We start from the raw sequence: 16,506 nt of genomic DNA, 5'->3' as shown, positions 1-16,506 counted from the left end.
AAAATGTTAATAGGAAGTTACAACAAGAGTGCTAGAATATTTTGCTGCAGCTATGCAGTAAACTGGGCTAGCGTGGATTATTAGCAACATAGGACTTGGGAGTAGGCCATTCAGGCCTTTGCGCCTGCTTCACCATTCAATATGATGGCTGTTCTGGTTGACATTTCAGTGCTGTCTGGCCCTATAATCCTCCAATCACTCCATTAAAAATCTAACTCTGCCTTGAATAAATTCAGTGACCTAGCCTCCAGTGCTCTGAGGAAGAGAATTCCATTATCGAATGACCCTTTGAGAAATAAAAAACTTGTCAATCTTAGATGATAGAATTCTTAAACAGTATTCCCTAGTTTTAGTCTCTCGCACAAATGGAAACATCCTCGTGGTATCCACCCTATCAAATCTGCTCAGGATATAATATGCTTCAATAAGCTCAATTCTCCTTCTAAATTTCAATGATGAACCGAGATTGATCATCCACTCAGCACTTCTGGCTGAATACGGTTGCGAATATTTTGGTTTCATCTTTTGCAAATGTGCTGGGTTCCTTCATCACTGAGGATGGCAATGTCCTTCTCCAGTGGGGTGTTCAATTGTCTACCACAGTTCACAGCTAGATGTGGCAGCACTTAAATCTGATCCACTTGTTGTGGAATTACTCAATTCTTGTTTATCATTTGCTGTTTGGCATTCATGTAGCCCTGTGTTGTAGCTTTACCAGGTTGACACCTCATTTTTAGGTACGCCTGGTGCTGCACCAGGCATGCCCTCCGACACTCTTCATTGAACCAGGATTGACCACCTGGCTTGGTGGTTTTGGCAAAGTGGGGGATATGCCAGACCATGAGGTCGCAGATTCTGTTCAAGCATAATTAAGTTGCTATTGATCCACAGTACATCATAGATGCCTATTCCTGAGTTTCTAGATCTGTCCTAAGTCTATCCTATTGAGCACAGCAATAGTGCCACACAACAGTTACTGGTACAAATCAAACTTGAGGGGGGTCAGGAATACATTGGCTTATGAAATACAAAATAAATCACCATGATTTGAGACCAACAAAGCAGCATTCTGTCATAATCAGAACTAATGCACACATACGATTTTGCACTGGAAAGTGCTTTACAATCCTGCCACTTGCTCTAGTTTTATGAATAAATTGAATATTTGCCAATTTTGAAGACTTGTTGAAATTAAGCAATGGCTCCTTCCAATATAAAAGCAGAAAAGGCTAGATAAATTCAGCAGGTCTGGCATCATTGTGGAAAAACTCTTCTGCCGAGCTTCCGATACTGCTCACAGTGAGTCGCAGATATACAAACCCTGTGCCAAAAGTGACTGATTTGTGACTTCCACCACTTTACTGTGCATATGAAGACCCACCTGCTCTTCATACGTCGCCTTATAGTTCTCTAGTCTTTTCAGGAGTGTCTCATGTTCCTCATCAAACTCTGCAATCTTTTTCCGGTAATACTCCAGAAGCTCCCGGGAAGGACGGAGAAAAGCCAGGCGCTCATTTAGTGATGGAATGAGCGGAAAACCATCAGTTTGGGGATCTTGTCGTTTGTCTGAATGCCGGCCCATCATTGACCTACGTTACACATAAACATATTTTGATCAGTAAGAGAATCAAGTGTGACGGGGAAAGGGCAGGAAAGTGAACATGAGGAAAGTCGGATTAACCAAGATCTCATTGAATAGAGGGGAGGGCTAGGGGCTGGGGGTTAGTGAACCAGATGTGTTTTTAGATTTCATCTGATGTGGTTGGATTTGAACCCAAGTTCATGGCTCTAATACCCATCATCATGAAGTTCTTCAAAAGGTTAGTCATGGCACAAATCAATTCCTTCCTTCCAGACTACCTGGCTCCACTATAGTTAGCCTATCGCCACAACAGGTCCACAGCAGACGTCATCTCCCTGGTCCTACACTCAATCCCGGAACACCTAAATAACAAAGACACTGATATCAGAATCATATTCATAGACGACAGCTCAGCCTTTAATGTCATTATTCCGATGAGACTCATGTCCAAACTATGTGGCCTGGGTCTCGGCACCTCCCTCTGCAACAGGAACCTACACTTTCTAACCCAAAGACTGCAGTCAGTAAGGCTAGGCAACAACACCTCCTCCACGATCATCCTCAACACTGATGCTCCACAATGTTGTGTCCAGTGCCCCTTTCTATATTCCTTTTATCCTATAATGTGTGGCCAAATTCCCCTCCTACTCAATTTTCAAGTTTGCTGAAAATTCCACTGCTGTGGATCTGATCTCAAATAATGACAAGATACAGTACAGGAAAGAGATAGAGATTCTGGTGAACTGGTGCAGCGACAATAGCATCTCCCTCAATGTCAAAATAGCAAAGGAGACAGTGATCGACTTCAGGAAGCATAGTGGAGGGCATGTTCCTGTTTACATCAATGGGGACAAAGTAGAAATAGGGACAAAGTAGAAATGGTCGAAAGCTTCAAGTTTTTAGCTGTCCAGATCTCCAACAACCTGTCCTGGTCCCTCCTTTCTGATGCTATAGTTAAGAAAGCCCATCACCTCTACTTTCTCAGGAGACTAAGGAAATTTGGTATGTCTGCTACAATATACCCCAACTTTGACAGATACACCATAGACTAAAGAACAAACAACAATACAGCACAGGAACAGGCCCGTCAGCCCTCCAAGCCTGCGTGGATCATGATGCCTGCCTGAACTAAAACTGTACGCACTTAGAGTTCGTATCCTTCCATTCCCACCATATTTGTGTATTGTCGAGATGCCCCTTAAAATACTGCTATTGACCTGCTCCCATCACCTGCCTGGGCAGCGCGTTAGACATTGACCACCCTCTATGTAAGAAAACTTGCCTCGCACATCTCCTCTAAATTTTTCCTCACGCATCTTAAAGTTATGTCCCCAGTGCTTGACTTTCTATCCTAAGAAAGAACATTTGATTATTTAGAGAGGGGGAGGGCGGACGGGGGGGGGCGGGGGGAGAGAGAGGGCGGACGGGGGGGGGAGAGGGGGGGGGAGGGGGGGGGAGGGGGGGGGAGGGGGGGCGGGGGGAGAGAGAGGGCGGACGGGGGGGGGCGGGGGGAGAGAGAGGGCGGACGGGGGGGGGGGGCGGGGGGAGACAGAGGGCGGACGGGGGGGGGGCGGGGGGAGAGAGAGGGCGGACGGGGGGGGGGCGGGGGGAGAGAGAGGGCGGACGGGGGGGGGGGCGGGGGGAGAGAGAGGGCGGGGGGAGAGAGAGGGCGGACGGGGGGGACGGGGGGAGAGAGAGGGCGGACGGGGGGGGAGAGAGAGGGCGGACGGGGGGGGGCGGGGGGAGAGAGAGGGCGGACGGGGGGGGGCGGGGGGAGAGAGAGGGCGGACGGGGGGGGGCGGGGGGAGAGAGAGGGCGGACGGGGGGGGGCGGGGGGAGAGAGAGGGCGGACGGGGGGGGGCGGGGGGAGAGAGAGGGCGGACGGGGGGGGGGGGGAGAGAGAGGGCGGACGGGGGGGAGGAGAGGGAGCGGGTGGGGGGAAAGTGGAGTTTCTGGAAGTTTTCAGGGAGAGTTCCGGAAGGTTCCAGGAGGTTTTTGGTGGGGGGGGGGGGGTTTGGCAAGTAGTCTGGTGGTGATTTCGGGGTTTTGGAGGAAATTGCGGAGGTTTTTAAGAGATTTTTGGTGGGATTAGCAATGTTTTTGAGATTTGGTGAGGTTTTCGGGGGTTCAGAATCTCTTACCGACATCGGGCCGCAGGCTCCATCCGGGAAACCATCCAACAACAACAACCGCCACTCTCCCGCTCCCTCCGCGCGCACCAGCTCCATTGGCTGCTCAGCAACAGCATCAACCAATCAGGTCCCGCCAGAGAGAGAACCAAACAAATACAAGAGAGAGAGAGAGAATAACAGAGAGTGAATGACAGAGAGAGAGAGTGAATAACAGAGTGAATGACAGAGAGAGAGTGAATAACAGAGTGAATGACAGAGAGAGAGAGTGAATAACAGAGTGAATGACAGAGAGAGAGTGAATAACAGAGTGAATGACAGAGAGAGAGTGAATGACAGAGAGAGAGTGAATGACAGAGAGAATAACAGAGAGTGAATAACAGAGAGAGAGTGAATAACAGAGAGTGAATGACAGAGAGAGAGTGAATGACAGAGAGAATAACAGAGAGTGAATAACAGAGAGAGAGTGAATAACAGAGAGTGAATGACAGAGAGAGAGAGTGAATAACAGAGTGAATGACAGAGAGTGAATAACAGAGTGAATGACAGAGAGAGAGTGAATGACAGAGAGAGAGTGAATGACAGAGAGAATAACAGAGAGTGAATAACAGAGAGAGAGTGAATAACAGAGTGAATGACAGAGAGAGAGAGTGAATAACAGAGTGAATGACAGAGAGAGAGTGAATAACAGAGTGAATGACAGAGAGAGAGTGAATAACAGAGTGAATGACAGAGAGAGAGTGAATGACAGAGAGAGAGTGAATGACAGAGAGAATAACAGAGAGTGAATAACAGAGAGAGAGTGAATAACAGAGAGTGAATGACAGAGAGAGAGTGAATAACAGAGTGAATGACAGAGAGAGTGAATGACAGAGAGAGAGTGAATAACAGAGAGAATGACAGAGAGAGAGTGAATGACAGAGAGAGAGTGAATAACAGAGAGAATAACAGAGAGTGAATGACATAGAGAGAGTGAATAACAGAGTGAATAACAGAGAGAATGACAGAGAGAGAGTGAATGACAGAGAGAATAACAGAGAGTGAATAACAGAGAGAGAGTGAATAACAGAGAGTGAATAACAGTGAGAGAGTAAATAACAGAGAGAATAACAGAGAGAGAATGACAGAGAGAGAGAGTGAATAACAGAGAGAATAACAGAGAGTGAATGACATAGAGAGAGTGAATAACAGAGTGAATGACAGAGAGAGAGTGAATGACAGAGAGAGAGTGAATAACAGAGAGAATGACAGAGAGAGAGTGAATGACAGAGAGAGAGTGAATAACAGAGTGAATAACAGAGAGTGAATAACAGTGAGAGAGTGAATAACAGAGAGTGAATGACATAGAGAGTGAATAACAGAGTGAATGACAGAGAGAGAGTGAATGACAGAGAGAGAGTGAATAACAGAGAGTGAATAACAGAGAGAGAGTGAATAACAGAGAGTGAATAACAGTGAGAGAGTGAATAACAGAGTGAATGACAGAGAGAGAGTGAATGACAGAGAGAGAGTGAATAACAGAGAGAATAACAGAGAGTGAATAACAGAGAGAGTGAATAACAGAGAGTGAATAACAGAGAGAATGATAATGACACAGAGAGAGTATGAATAACAGATGAAAAGATATTGTGAGTAACAGAGAGAGATAGAGAGAGTATGAATAACAAAGAGATAGAGAGAACGTGAATAACAGAGAGATGGAGAGTAAATAACAGGGAGATAGAGTGTGAATAACAGAGAGATAGCAAGAGTGAATAATAGAGAAATCGAGGGAGTGAGAACAATAGCGAGATAGAGAGAGAGTGTGAATTACAGAGATAGAATGTGTGTGAATAACAGAGAGAGTGAATAACAGAGAAACAGAGTGAATAGAGATAGAGAATAACAAAGTGAGAATGTGACTAACAGAGGGACATAATGTATAAATAATAGAGAGATAGAGAGAGTGTGAATAACATGGATAGAGAGTGAATAATAAAGAGAAAGATAGAGTGTAAATAACAGAGAGATCAAGAGAGTGTGAATTACACAGAAAGGAGAGTGAATAACAAAGTGATAGAGTGTACGTGAATAACAGAGAAAGCGAGATTGTAAATAATAGAGATAGAGAGATTGTGAATAACAGAGAGATAGAGAGATTGTGAATAACAGAGAGATAGAGAGATTGTGAATAACAGAGAGATAGAGAGATTGTGAATAACAGAGAGATAGAGAGAGTGTGAATAACAGAGATAGAGAGAGTGTGAATAATAGAGAGATAGAGAGAGTGTGAATAATAGAGAGATAGAGAGAGTGTGAATAATAGAGAGATAAAGAGAGTGTGAAGAACAGAGAGAGAGTGTGAATAACGGAGAGAAAGAGAGAGTGTAAATAATAGAGATAGAAGGTGTAATAATAGAGAAATAGAGAGTATGAATAGCATAGAGATAAAGGGAGTGAATAATTGAGAGATAAAGTAATTGTGAATAATAGACTGATGCAGAGGGTGTGAATAAGAGAGAGATTGAGGGAGTGTGAATAATAGAATGTGTGAATAACAGTGAGATAGAATATGAATGACAGAGAGATAGAGAGTGAACAACAGATAACAAGAGTGTGAATAATAGAGAGATAAAGAGAGTGAATAGTAGACAGGAGTGTGAACAACTGAGAGATAGGGAGAGCGTGAATAATAGAGATAAAGAGTGTGTGAATAATAGAGAGATAGAGAGAATGTGAATAGAGAGAGAGAGCGTGAATAATGGAGAGAGAGTGCATAATAGAGATAGAGAGAGTGAGAATAACAGAGATAAAAAGATATTGTGAATAACAGAGAGAGATAAAGAATGAATAACAAAGAGATAGAGAGAATATGAATAACAGAGAGATAGAGTGTGTGTGAATAACAGAGATACAGAGTCTGGATGACAGAGATTTCGACGGAGTGTGAATAACAGATAGAGAGAATGTGAATAACAAAGAGATGGAGAGTAAATAACAGGGAGATCGAGACAGTGTGAATAACAGAGAGATAGAGTGAAAAATAGGGAGATAAAGAGAGTGTGAATAATAGACAGATAGAGGCAGTGTGTGAATAACAGAGAGATAGCGAGAGAGTGAATAATAGATGAAGTGAGTGTTAATAATAGATAGAGAGTGTGAATAACAGTGAGATAGAGAGAATATGAATAACAGAGAGATAGTCAATGCATAACAGTTAGAGAGAGTGAACAACAGATAACAAGAGTGTGAATAATAGAGAGCTAAAGAGGGTGTGAATAATAGACAGAGAGAGCATGAATAACTGAGAGATAGAGAGTGTGAATAACAGAAAGATGGTGAGAGTGTGAATAATAGAGCGATGGAGTGTGTGAATAATGGAGAGAAAGAATGCATAATAGAGATAGAGAGAGTGTGAATAACAGAGAGATAGAGAGTGTGTGTGAATAACAGAAAGATAGAGAGCGTGGATGACAGATTTCGAGAGAGTCTGAATAACAGAGAGATAAAAAGATATAGTGAATAATAGAGTGAGAGAGATAGCGAGAGTATGAATAACAAAGACATAGAGAGGATGTGAATAGCAGAGACATAGAGGGAGTGTGAATAACAGAGATAGAGAAGTGTGAATAACAGAGAGATGGAGAGTAAATAACAGGGAGATCGAGAGAGTGTGAATAACAGATAGAGAGAGTGTGAATAACAGAGATAGAGAGAGTGCGAATAACAGAGATAGAGAGTGTGAATAATAGAAAGATAAAGAGAGTGTGAATAATAGACAGATAGAGTGAGTGTAAATAACAGAGATGGAGTGTGTGAATAACAGAGATAGAAAGAGAGTGAATAACAAAGGTGGAGAGAGTCTGAAGAATAGATGAAGTGAGTGAATAATAAGTGTGAATAACAGAGAGATAAAGTGTGTGAAGCACAGAGAAATAGAGAGTGTGGATGTCAGAGGTTTAGATAGAATGTGACTAACAGAGATAGAGAGAGTGTATAAATAATAGTGATAGAGAGTGTGAATAACAGAGAGATAGAGAGTGTATAAATTATAGAGAGAGAGAGTGTGAATGACAGAAAGATGGAGCAAGTGTCAATAACAGAGAGATGAAAAGTAAATAACAGGGAGATAGAACATAGAACACTACAGCACAAACAGGCCCTTCGGCCCACAAGTTGCGCCGATCACATCTATACCTACCAAGCCATAGAACTATCTGTAACTTCCAATGCCATTAGATCCTATATACTCATCCAGAAGTCTTTTAAAAGACCTCAGTGAGTTCGCCTCTACCACCACCGATGGCAGCCACTCACTCACCACCCTCCGAATGAAAAACTTTCCCCTAACATCTCCCCTGTACTTGCTTCCCAGCACCTTAAACCTGTGTCCTCTCGTAGCAACCATTTCAGCCCTGGGAAATAGCATCCGAGAATCTACCCTATTTATTCTTCTCAACATTTTATAAACCTCTATCAGGTTGCCTCTCAACCTTCGACTCTCCAGGGAGAAGAGACCGAGCTCCCTCAACCTATCTTCATAAGGCATGCCTCCCAATCCAGGCAACATCCTTGTAAATCTCCTCTGCACCCTCTCAATAGCTTCCACATCCTTCCTGTAGTGAGGCGACCAGAACACCATACGCCTTCTTGACCACATCCTCCACCTGCGAGGCCGATTTAAGAGTGCTATGGATCCAGACCCCAAGATCCTTCTGCTCTTCAACCCAGCTAAGACTCCTACCCTTGATATTGTACTCCTGCGTCCTGTTGGTCCTGCCAAAATGGACCAATACACATTTATCCACGCTGAAGTCCATCTGCCACTTTTCCGCCCAGTCTTGCATCCTATCTAAGTCATGCTGCAACTTCTGACATCCCTCCAGACTATCCACAACACCACCAACCTTCGTGTCGTCGGCAAACTTACTAACCCATCCCTCCACTTCCTCATCCAGGTCATTTATGAAAATGACAAACAGCAAGGGTCCTAGAACAGATCCCTGGGACATTCCACTGGTGACCGACCTCCATGCAGAAAAAGACCCAACCACAACCACTCTCTGCCTTCTGCAGGCAAGCCAGTTCTGGATCCACAAGGCCAAAGCCCCTTGGATCCCATGCCCTCTCACGTTCTCAAGAAGTCTTGCATGGGGTACCTTATCAAACGCCTTGCTGAAGTCCATGTAAACAACGTCCACTGCTCTTCCTCTGTCAATGTGTTCAGTCACATTTTCAAAGAACTCAACTAGGCTCCTAAGGCACGACCTGCCTTTGACAAAGCCGTGCTGACTATTGCTGATCATTCTAAACTTCTCTAAATGCTCATAAATCTTGTCCCTCAGAATCCTCTCCATCAACTTACCAACCACTGAGGTCAGACTCACCGGTCGGTAATTTCCTGGGCTATCCTTGTTCCCTTTCTTGAAAATAGGAACCACATCTGCAATCCTCCAATCCTCCAGAACCTCTCCTGTCTCCATCGACGATGCAAAGATCATCGCCGGGGCTCTGCAATCACTTCCCTCACCTCCCACAGTAACCTGGGGTACATCCCATCCGGTCCCGGCGACTTATCTATCTTGATAGAATTTAAAAGTTCCAACACATCCTCTTTCTTAATATCCACATATTCAATCTTTTCAGTCTGCCAGAAACCGGTAGTACAACCTCCCAGATCATGTTCTACCGTGAATACTGAGGCAAAGTACTCATTAAGTATCTCAGCCATTTCTTCCAGTTCCACACAGACTTTTCCCCCTTCACCTTTTATAGGTCCTATCCCTTCTTTTCTCATCCTTTTACTCTTCACATATTTGTAGGACGCCTTGGGATTCTCCTTAGTTTTACCCAACAAGGCCTTCTCATGTCCCTTCTCATGATAGAGAGAGTATGGATAACAGAGAGATAGAGAGAGTATGAATAGTAGATCAAGACAGTATGAATATTAGAGAGATAAGGAAAGTCTGAATAATGGAAAGATAGAGAGAGCGTGAATAATGGAGAGATAGAATATGAATAATAGAGAAATCGAGAGAGTGAATATTAGAGAGATAGAGGAAGTGTGAATAACCGCGAGATAGAGAGTGTGAATTACAGAGAGAATGTGTGCGAATAAAAGACAGTGAATAACAGAGATAAAGAGAATGAATAATAGAGGTAGAGAATGTGAATAACAGAGAGAGTGAATAACATAGAGATAGTGAATGTGTAAATAACAGAAATACAGAGAATGTATAAATAAGAGAGAGATAGACAGTGTGTGTGTGTGTGAATAACAGAGATATAGAGAGAGTGTGAATAACAGAGATAGAGAGACAGAGAGTGAATAACAGAGAGATAGAGTATGAATAACAGAGAGGTAGTGCTAGTCTGTAAATAGAGAGATTGAGAGAGTGTGAATAACAGAGAGATAGACAGAGGGCCTGATTTTACCGTTTTCATTCTATGTGCTGAATCTGGGGGCAATTCAGATCCAACTTGGAAATCTGCTTTCTGGCACTCCCATACGCAGTTAGCCTGAAAAAAAATTGCAAGTCTGAATTGCACTGTGGGCGTGCTTAGCACACCCAAAATGATCGGAGCTCTGAACTGCACATGTGCAGTTAGAAAAGTATTTGAAAATCGCACTCCTGTCACATCGCTCCTCGGCCAGATAACGCCTCCCCCTTGCTCCCACAGACATTGCTCCACCCCACAACATTACTGACCCACTTATCCCCCCACCCATCATGGGCCCCCTCCCCCTTTCCCCTCCACTGGTCTCAGGCAGAGTGGCAGCAGACCCCCTTTTACCCCCACTGATCTCAGGCAGAGAGATCCACCCTCCCCTCTCCACCCTAAAGATATTAGGCAGAATGATCCCCCTCACCCCAACTCCAGACCCTCCCACACAACGCCCCATCTCTTCTAGACTCCAATGGCTGTGTGACACCTCCTTCTCTCTCCCCTGTTGCTAATCATTGAGGCACTCATCCACCAGCAACCCCCTCCCCAGCAGCACACCTGCAAGTGCTCACTTCCTTTCCCCTCAGTGTTAACAAGCAAATTGCACGTAACTTGCTGGAATGCTCTGTCAAACTGGCTGCAGCTTATCTGCCCTAACAAGGGGCAGCTCCATAAAAAACTCAGGAATGGACAGGCAGGCAGGCATTGCAGGGAGAAAATGAGCACACAACCAGCTCCCCGATTTTCTGAGGGTGACCTAGAGAGGCTGCTGGCTGCAGCACAGGCAAGGCAGGACACCCTCCTCCTCCCAGGAAGACACAAACCCACAGGGCTGATTGCAATGTGGCCTAGGAGGAAGTCGTCATCTCGGGCAGTGCCAGGGCAGTAGCCCCCCGAACTGTGAAGCAGTGCTGGAAAAAACTCAGTGACCTCATCCATGCAGCAAGAGTGAGTGCTGAACTCCATTTAGCATCTTCTCCCATATCTCCCCCAGATCCTGCCATCCCCAGCATCCTGCGTGATTCCTGCTCCTGACCCCTAAGCACCTCCTTCCTTTCCCACCAATATTCACACTCTCCTTACGTCTCTAATATTCACACTCTCTCGATCTATTATTCACACTCTATCTCTCAGTTCTCCACACACTCTCTATCTCCCTGTTATTTACTCTCCATCTCTCTGTCATTCACACTCTCTCTCTATAATTTATACACTCCCTCTCTTTTTGTTATTCACACTCTCTCTATCACTATTATTTATACACTCTCTCTATCTCTGTTATTCTCACATTCTCTCTAAACACCTGTCATCCACACTCTCTATCTCTCTGTGCTTCACACACTTTATCTCTCTGTTATTCACTCTCTCTCTCTATCTCTTTCTTATTCACACTCTATCTCTTCATTATTCACATATTCTTTATCTCTCTATTATTCATACTGTTTCCATCTTTTTGTTATTCACACTCTCCTTATCTCTTTATTATTCACACATTCCATCTCTGTTATTCACACTCCCTCTATCTGTTTATTGTTCACACTCTCTTGCCGTCTAAGGGTCACCACCTGATTCTCTGCATGATTCATGCCATCATTTATTTCATGGCTCCTTCTGTCTCCACAGAAGACCAAGCACAACACCTATGAAAGGGCAGAGACAGGAGGTGGCAAGCTAGACCTCCGGGTCCTCACCCTCTTCAAGCAGCAGGCATTGGAGCTCTCCAGAGAAGGGAAGACGCAGGCTGTCAGCAACAGCATCGTCAGGCTGCTGCCCAGATGTAGCACCTGTCCTAACATCTCCTTTACACTCATTTTGAGGCAACTTCTTGGGGGCATGAGTTTCGGGTGCAAGGGGCAAGGTGTAAAGGAGATGTACAAGGCATGTTTATTTGCGTAGAGAGGGTAGTGGGTGCCTGGAACTTACTGCCGGGGGACATCATGGATGCAGAAACGATAGGGAATTTAAGGGACATCTTTACAGCTATCTGAAGGGGATGGGAATAGAGGCACATGGCCCCTGGAAGGGTAAGGCAAACAAACCAGATGGGCAGCCTGTTCCATACAGGGTTGAAGGGTCTTTTTCTGTGACGTAATTTTCTGGGTTCTTTGTTCTATGTTCAATGGAAAAATGTGAATCACGTGTTTGGCATCCCGGATTCCTCTCCCTCCCTTGCACTTAACCTTGTGTCCTGTATTGCAGGGACAGATCCTGATGCCCTGGGGCCTTCTGGACTGCAGTCCCCGACTACAGCTTCCACCCATCCTGAGAACGATAGCTCGGATGAGTCCTCAGAGGATATGGATGAAGGGACCTCGGAGGATGGCACCGTTTATCCGTCAGCTTGTACCTCACAACTCACCATCGCAGAAACTGACACGTTGGTGGGTCCAGTTTGTATTGAGGCTTCTGGGCCAAAATCTAGTGAGCATGACACATCTGCTGATTTTCATCAGGTGGAGGAGGAATGTCTGAGGCCTCTGGCATGCGGGAGCCTGTCGGAGGCAAGGACTCAGCTGGCCCCAGGTTAAATGCTGGTTCTCTGAGATCACTTCTCCCTCAGCTGCTGGAGATGCAGCAACAGAGCCAGGGAATGCAGAAGGGGCTGACGGCCACACAGGACCAACTGCAAGGCTGCTGGGAGGAGTCCCAAAGCTTTCGGGCAGACCAGCCTGCTTTCTAGCGTGCTTTCCAGGCCAACACGGGTGACATCTGCAGTGGAAAGCCTGGGGCAGGGGATCCTCATCATAGGTGTCAGGCTCCAAGCAATGGCTGAGTCACAGCCATAGCAGACCGACTGAGCAGGCTTCTTGAGATTCTGCAGCTCATGGCTGAGAGGCTTGAGACCTTGCAGGAGGTCCAGTGGGACAGCACAGAGATACAGCGGGCAATGGCAACAAGCCTTGAGAACTTCTCAGAGGTCTCAGAGGGCCACGGTTGAAGGCTTGTAGCGTGTAGGCCAGTCCCAGAGGGCACTTGTTGTGGCCACTGAGAGATGACCATGACTCAAGTGGCCATTGCAGAGGGGTTGACCACCATGGGTAGGGCGCAGGCAGTCCTCCAGAACTGGCAGTGCCAGGTGACACTGCAGCTTCTGGACCTCACTGCAGAAGCACCAGTGTCGCATGGAGTCACCCAGGAGCCAAAAGGGACCCCAAGGAAGAAGGAAGGGCTCAAGTCCACGGTGGGCCTTCCAGCCAGGAGACAGACTGTGGCGATGGCAACACATTCTGGCTCCCCCCTTCCTGACACCATGGCATCTCAGGGACAGCGGGATGAAGAAGATGTTGTGGAAACACCCCAGACACCTGGAAGCAGGCAAGGGCCCTCAAGGTCTAGGGCCTCCAGAGGACACCTGCCACTTGCATCACAGGCCTGGGGGCGAGGTAGACTGCTGGCCCCCTCCACCTCCGATGTACATTCTGGGGAGTCACTGAGATGTAACGGAAAACCACATAAGGTTAGGAAGTTGTAGTTACACTGAGATGGCACGGGTGAAGGGCTGCACTAGTTATGAAGAAATGTAATCACCTTAACGTTTTCTTTTCACAAGTTTTTATGTTATGACAGCTATTCTGAATGCTTTAATTGTAAATAAATGTTCTTCTCAACAACCACCTGCGAAAGGGTTGTCTCGAATATGATTCCTGCTCCATTGACGGTCACCCGACGAATACTTCATGGTAATATCTGTTGGGGTGGCCTTTCTATACAGTGTCACTGAGAAAAGGAAGCCATTGGTCTTTCATACCCCATGAGCAATTACCTTCCATCCCCCATTCCACCCGCCCCAGGGCCCTGTATGGGGGTTTCGGATCCCTTATCCTCTAGACAGACGTGGGCCTAGGTGCCAGTGTGCATGTGGAGCTCAGGTAGGAGTCAGACTCGTTTGTACCAGGGCATCATCAGAATGGTGCTTAGTGAGTTGTCATCACCCTCTTCCTTCCAAAAAACTCACATACACAGGGTACCCAGGCCCACCACTCTGTTGTGACAATGTGCAAAATAAATGGAAGGCATTTTGGGCGGTGTGGGGGAGGGGGGGTTGCGGAATGGAACCCACAATCACTATCCCCTAGCAACTGAACTGCCTGGTTATCAGAGCCTCCTTTGCTGCCCTCACATGCCTCAGCTGAGATGTCAGCTGTCTACTGCCTGGCTAGTGTTCCAAGGCGTTCTCTTCCTCCTACTCCTGCTGGTTATCCTTCCCAGTGATGACCAGCTGGTCATCCTCCATGTCCTCTTCTTCCTCCAAGAGGTCACCTCGCTGCAGAGCCAGATTGTGCAAGGCACAGCACACCACCACTAGCGGGAGAAAATCAGGGAGCTGTACTGGAGGGTCCCTCTAGCTCATGCAAACACCAAAATCGCACCTTGAAGATTTTGCACCTTTCTACTGTCGCGTGGGTGGCTACATGGGCCTCATTATAGCGGGTCTCCGCCTCAGTCACAGGCCTCCGTGTAGGCATCATCAATATGTCCGAAGTGGGTAACCCATATCACCTAGGAGCCACCCCCACAGTTTGGACTCTTCCTGAAATGCTTCTGGGATGTCCGAGTTCCTGACAATGAAGCTGTCATGCACGCTGCCTCGATGTCTGGCACAGACGTGCATGATAGTCATATTGTGATCGCACACACAAGTAGAACCCCTTCCTATTAACAAATCGTCGTTGATTTTGTCGTGGGGCCCTGAGGGTGACGTGGGTGCAGTCAACTGCCCCACAGTTGCAGCGAACCCTGCAGCCCGGGCTTCCTGATGGACATGGTCCAGGTTGAATTTGATGTACTGCCCAGCCTGGGCGTATAGGGCTTCAGCAACTTGCTTGACACTGGGGTACATTGTTGACTGGGAAATGCCACATAATCTCGGGCTCTGGAAAGAGCCAGTTGCATAGAAGTTCAAAGCGGCCATCAATCTGACAGCAACTGAGAATGGGTGGCCCGCAAGCCATAGTGCCCCCCCCGCCACATGCCCCCCACAATCACAGCTCCTGGTAAAGTTGAGAGCAGTGCTATCTACAAGGGCTTTGTGCACATCCCTCAGCCTGAAGTGAGCTGAGTGTGCTCTGGAGCCCTCCGCTATAGTATTCTGTGAGCAAGCCAGTCTTTGGAGCTCCTCAGCAGTAGCCCTCTGATCCCGGGTTAAGTTGTTGAGGCTCGTAGCCATGGCCTGTTATGTCTCCAGGATGCCAGCGACTGTCCCAGCCATGGTCAGCAGTGTCTCCCACATGCCTCTGACACCCATGGTCATAGAACGCTGTGCCTCCTGGATGCCGGCAACGTACTCGCCAATGGCCTGTTGTGTCTCCAGGATGGCCTGGACCCTGCCACTCATGAAGACAGATCCCTGAGCCAGACTTTCCACTGCGGTTGCCACCCTTACAGTGTTGGCCTGGTTCGCACGCTGTGTCGGCACCACCTCCTGACAGCACTCTGTTGGACTCCCCTAAACAGCCTTGAAGTCGCAGCATGGTTGCTGACAGCCCTTCCACAACTCCCGGGTTTAAGAACATAAGAACATAAGAACATAAGAAATAGGAGCAGGAGTAGGCCATCTGGCCCTTCGAGCCTGCCCCGCCATTCAATAAGATCATGGCTGATCTGTCGTGGCTCAGTTCCACTTTCCCGCCCTCTCCCCATAACCCTTAATCCCCTCTCTTATCAAAAACCCATCAACCCGCTTCTTAAAAATATTTAGCGAGGCAGCCTCCACCACTTCAACGGGCAGAGAATTCCAGAGATTCACCACCCTTTGAGTGAAGAAGTTCCTCCTCAACTCCGTTCTGAACCGCCCCCCCTTTATCTTGAGGCTGTGCCCCCTAGTCCTACTGTCTTTTTTGAGCGGGAAGAGTCTTTCCACCTCTATCCTATCCATCCCATTCATCATCTTATACGTCTCAATGAGATCTCCCCTCATTCTTCTAAACTCTAACGAGTACAAGCCTAGTTTATTCAGCCTCTCCTCATAGCTCAACCCCCTCAACTCCGGTATCAGCCTAGTAAACCTCCTCTGCACTCCCTCCAAGGCCAAAATATCCTTGCGCAGGTGCGGCGCCCAAAACTGCACACAGTACTCCAGCTGCGGCCTCACCAATGCCCTATACAGCTGCAGCAAGACCTCCCTACTTTTATATTCAATCCCCCTCGCTATGAAGGCCAGCATCCCATTCGCCTTCCTGACCACCTGCTGCACCTGCAGGCTGGGTTTTTGCGACTCATGCACAAGGACCCCGAGGTCCCTCTGCACCGTCGCCTGCTGCAGTTTTTCGCCACGTAAGTAATAGTCCTTCCTACCATTCTTCCTACCAAAGTGGACCACCTCACACTTGCCAACATTAAATTCCATTTGCCATTTCCTGGCCCATTCGC

General features: G+C 46.8%; 1 protein-coding gene across 2 annotated transcripts in view; it reads right to left on the bottom strand.

The window, feature by feature from the left end:
- ccdc77 (coiled-coil domain containing 77) overlaps positions 1 to 3,770 on the bottom strand; it is a 96,266-nt gene extending 92,496 nt beyond the window's left edge. Inside the window, exons 1-2 of one of the 2 annotated variants that reach the window (XM_080190587.1) lie at positions 3,724 to 3,770; positions 1,382 to 1,589 (exon numbers count right to left, since the gene is read on the bottom strand). In XM_080190587.1, the coding sequence (XP_080046713.1) occupies positions 1,382 to 1,589; positions 3,724 to 3,758 (243 nt within the window). In that variant the 5' untranslated portion in view covers positions 3,759 to 3,770. Of the gene's footprint in view, positions 1 to 1,381; positions 1,590 to 1,860; positions 1,928 to 3,723 lie in introns of those variants that run through there. The other variant, XM_080190588.1, reaches the window with a different exon arrangement.
- Between the last annotated feature and the right edge of the window lie 12,736 nt (positions 3,771 to 16,506).

Source organism: Carcharhinus amblyrhynchos, chromosome 6 (assembly GCF_965287045.1).
Source record: "Carcharhinus amblyrhynchos chromosome 6, sCarAmb.v2.hapA, whole genome shotgun sequence".
Classification (NCBI taxonomy): domain Eukaryota; kingdom Metazoa; phylum Chordata; class Chondrichthyes; order Carcharhiniformes; family Carcharhinidae; genus Carcharhinus; species Carcharhinus amblyrhynchos.
Note: the sequence above shows the minus strand (reverse complement) of the source record. Positions and strands in the feature narration are given on the sequence as shown.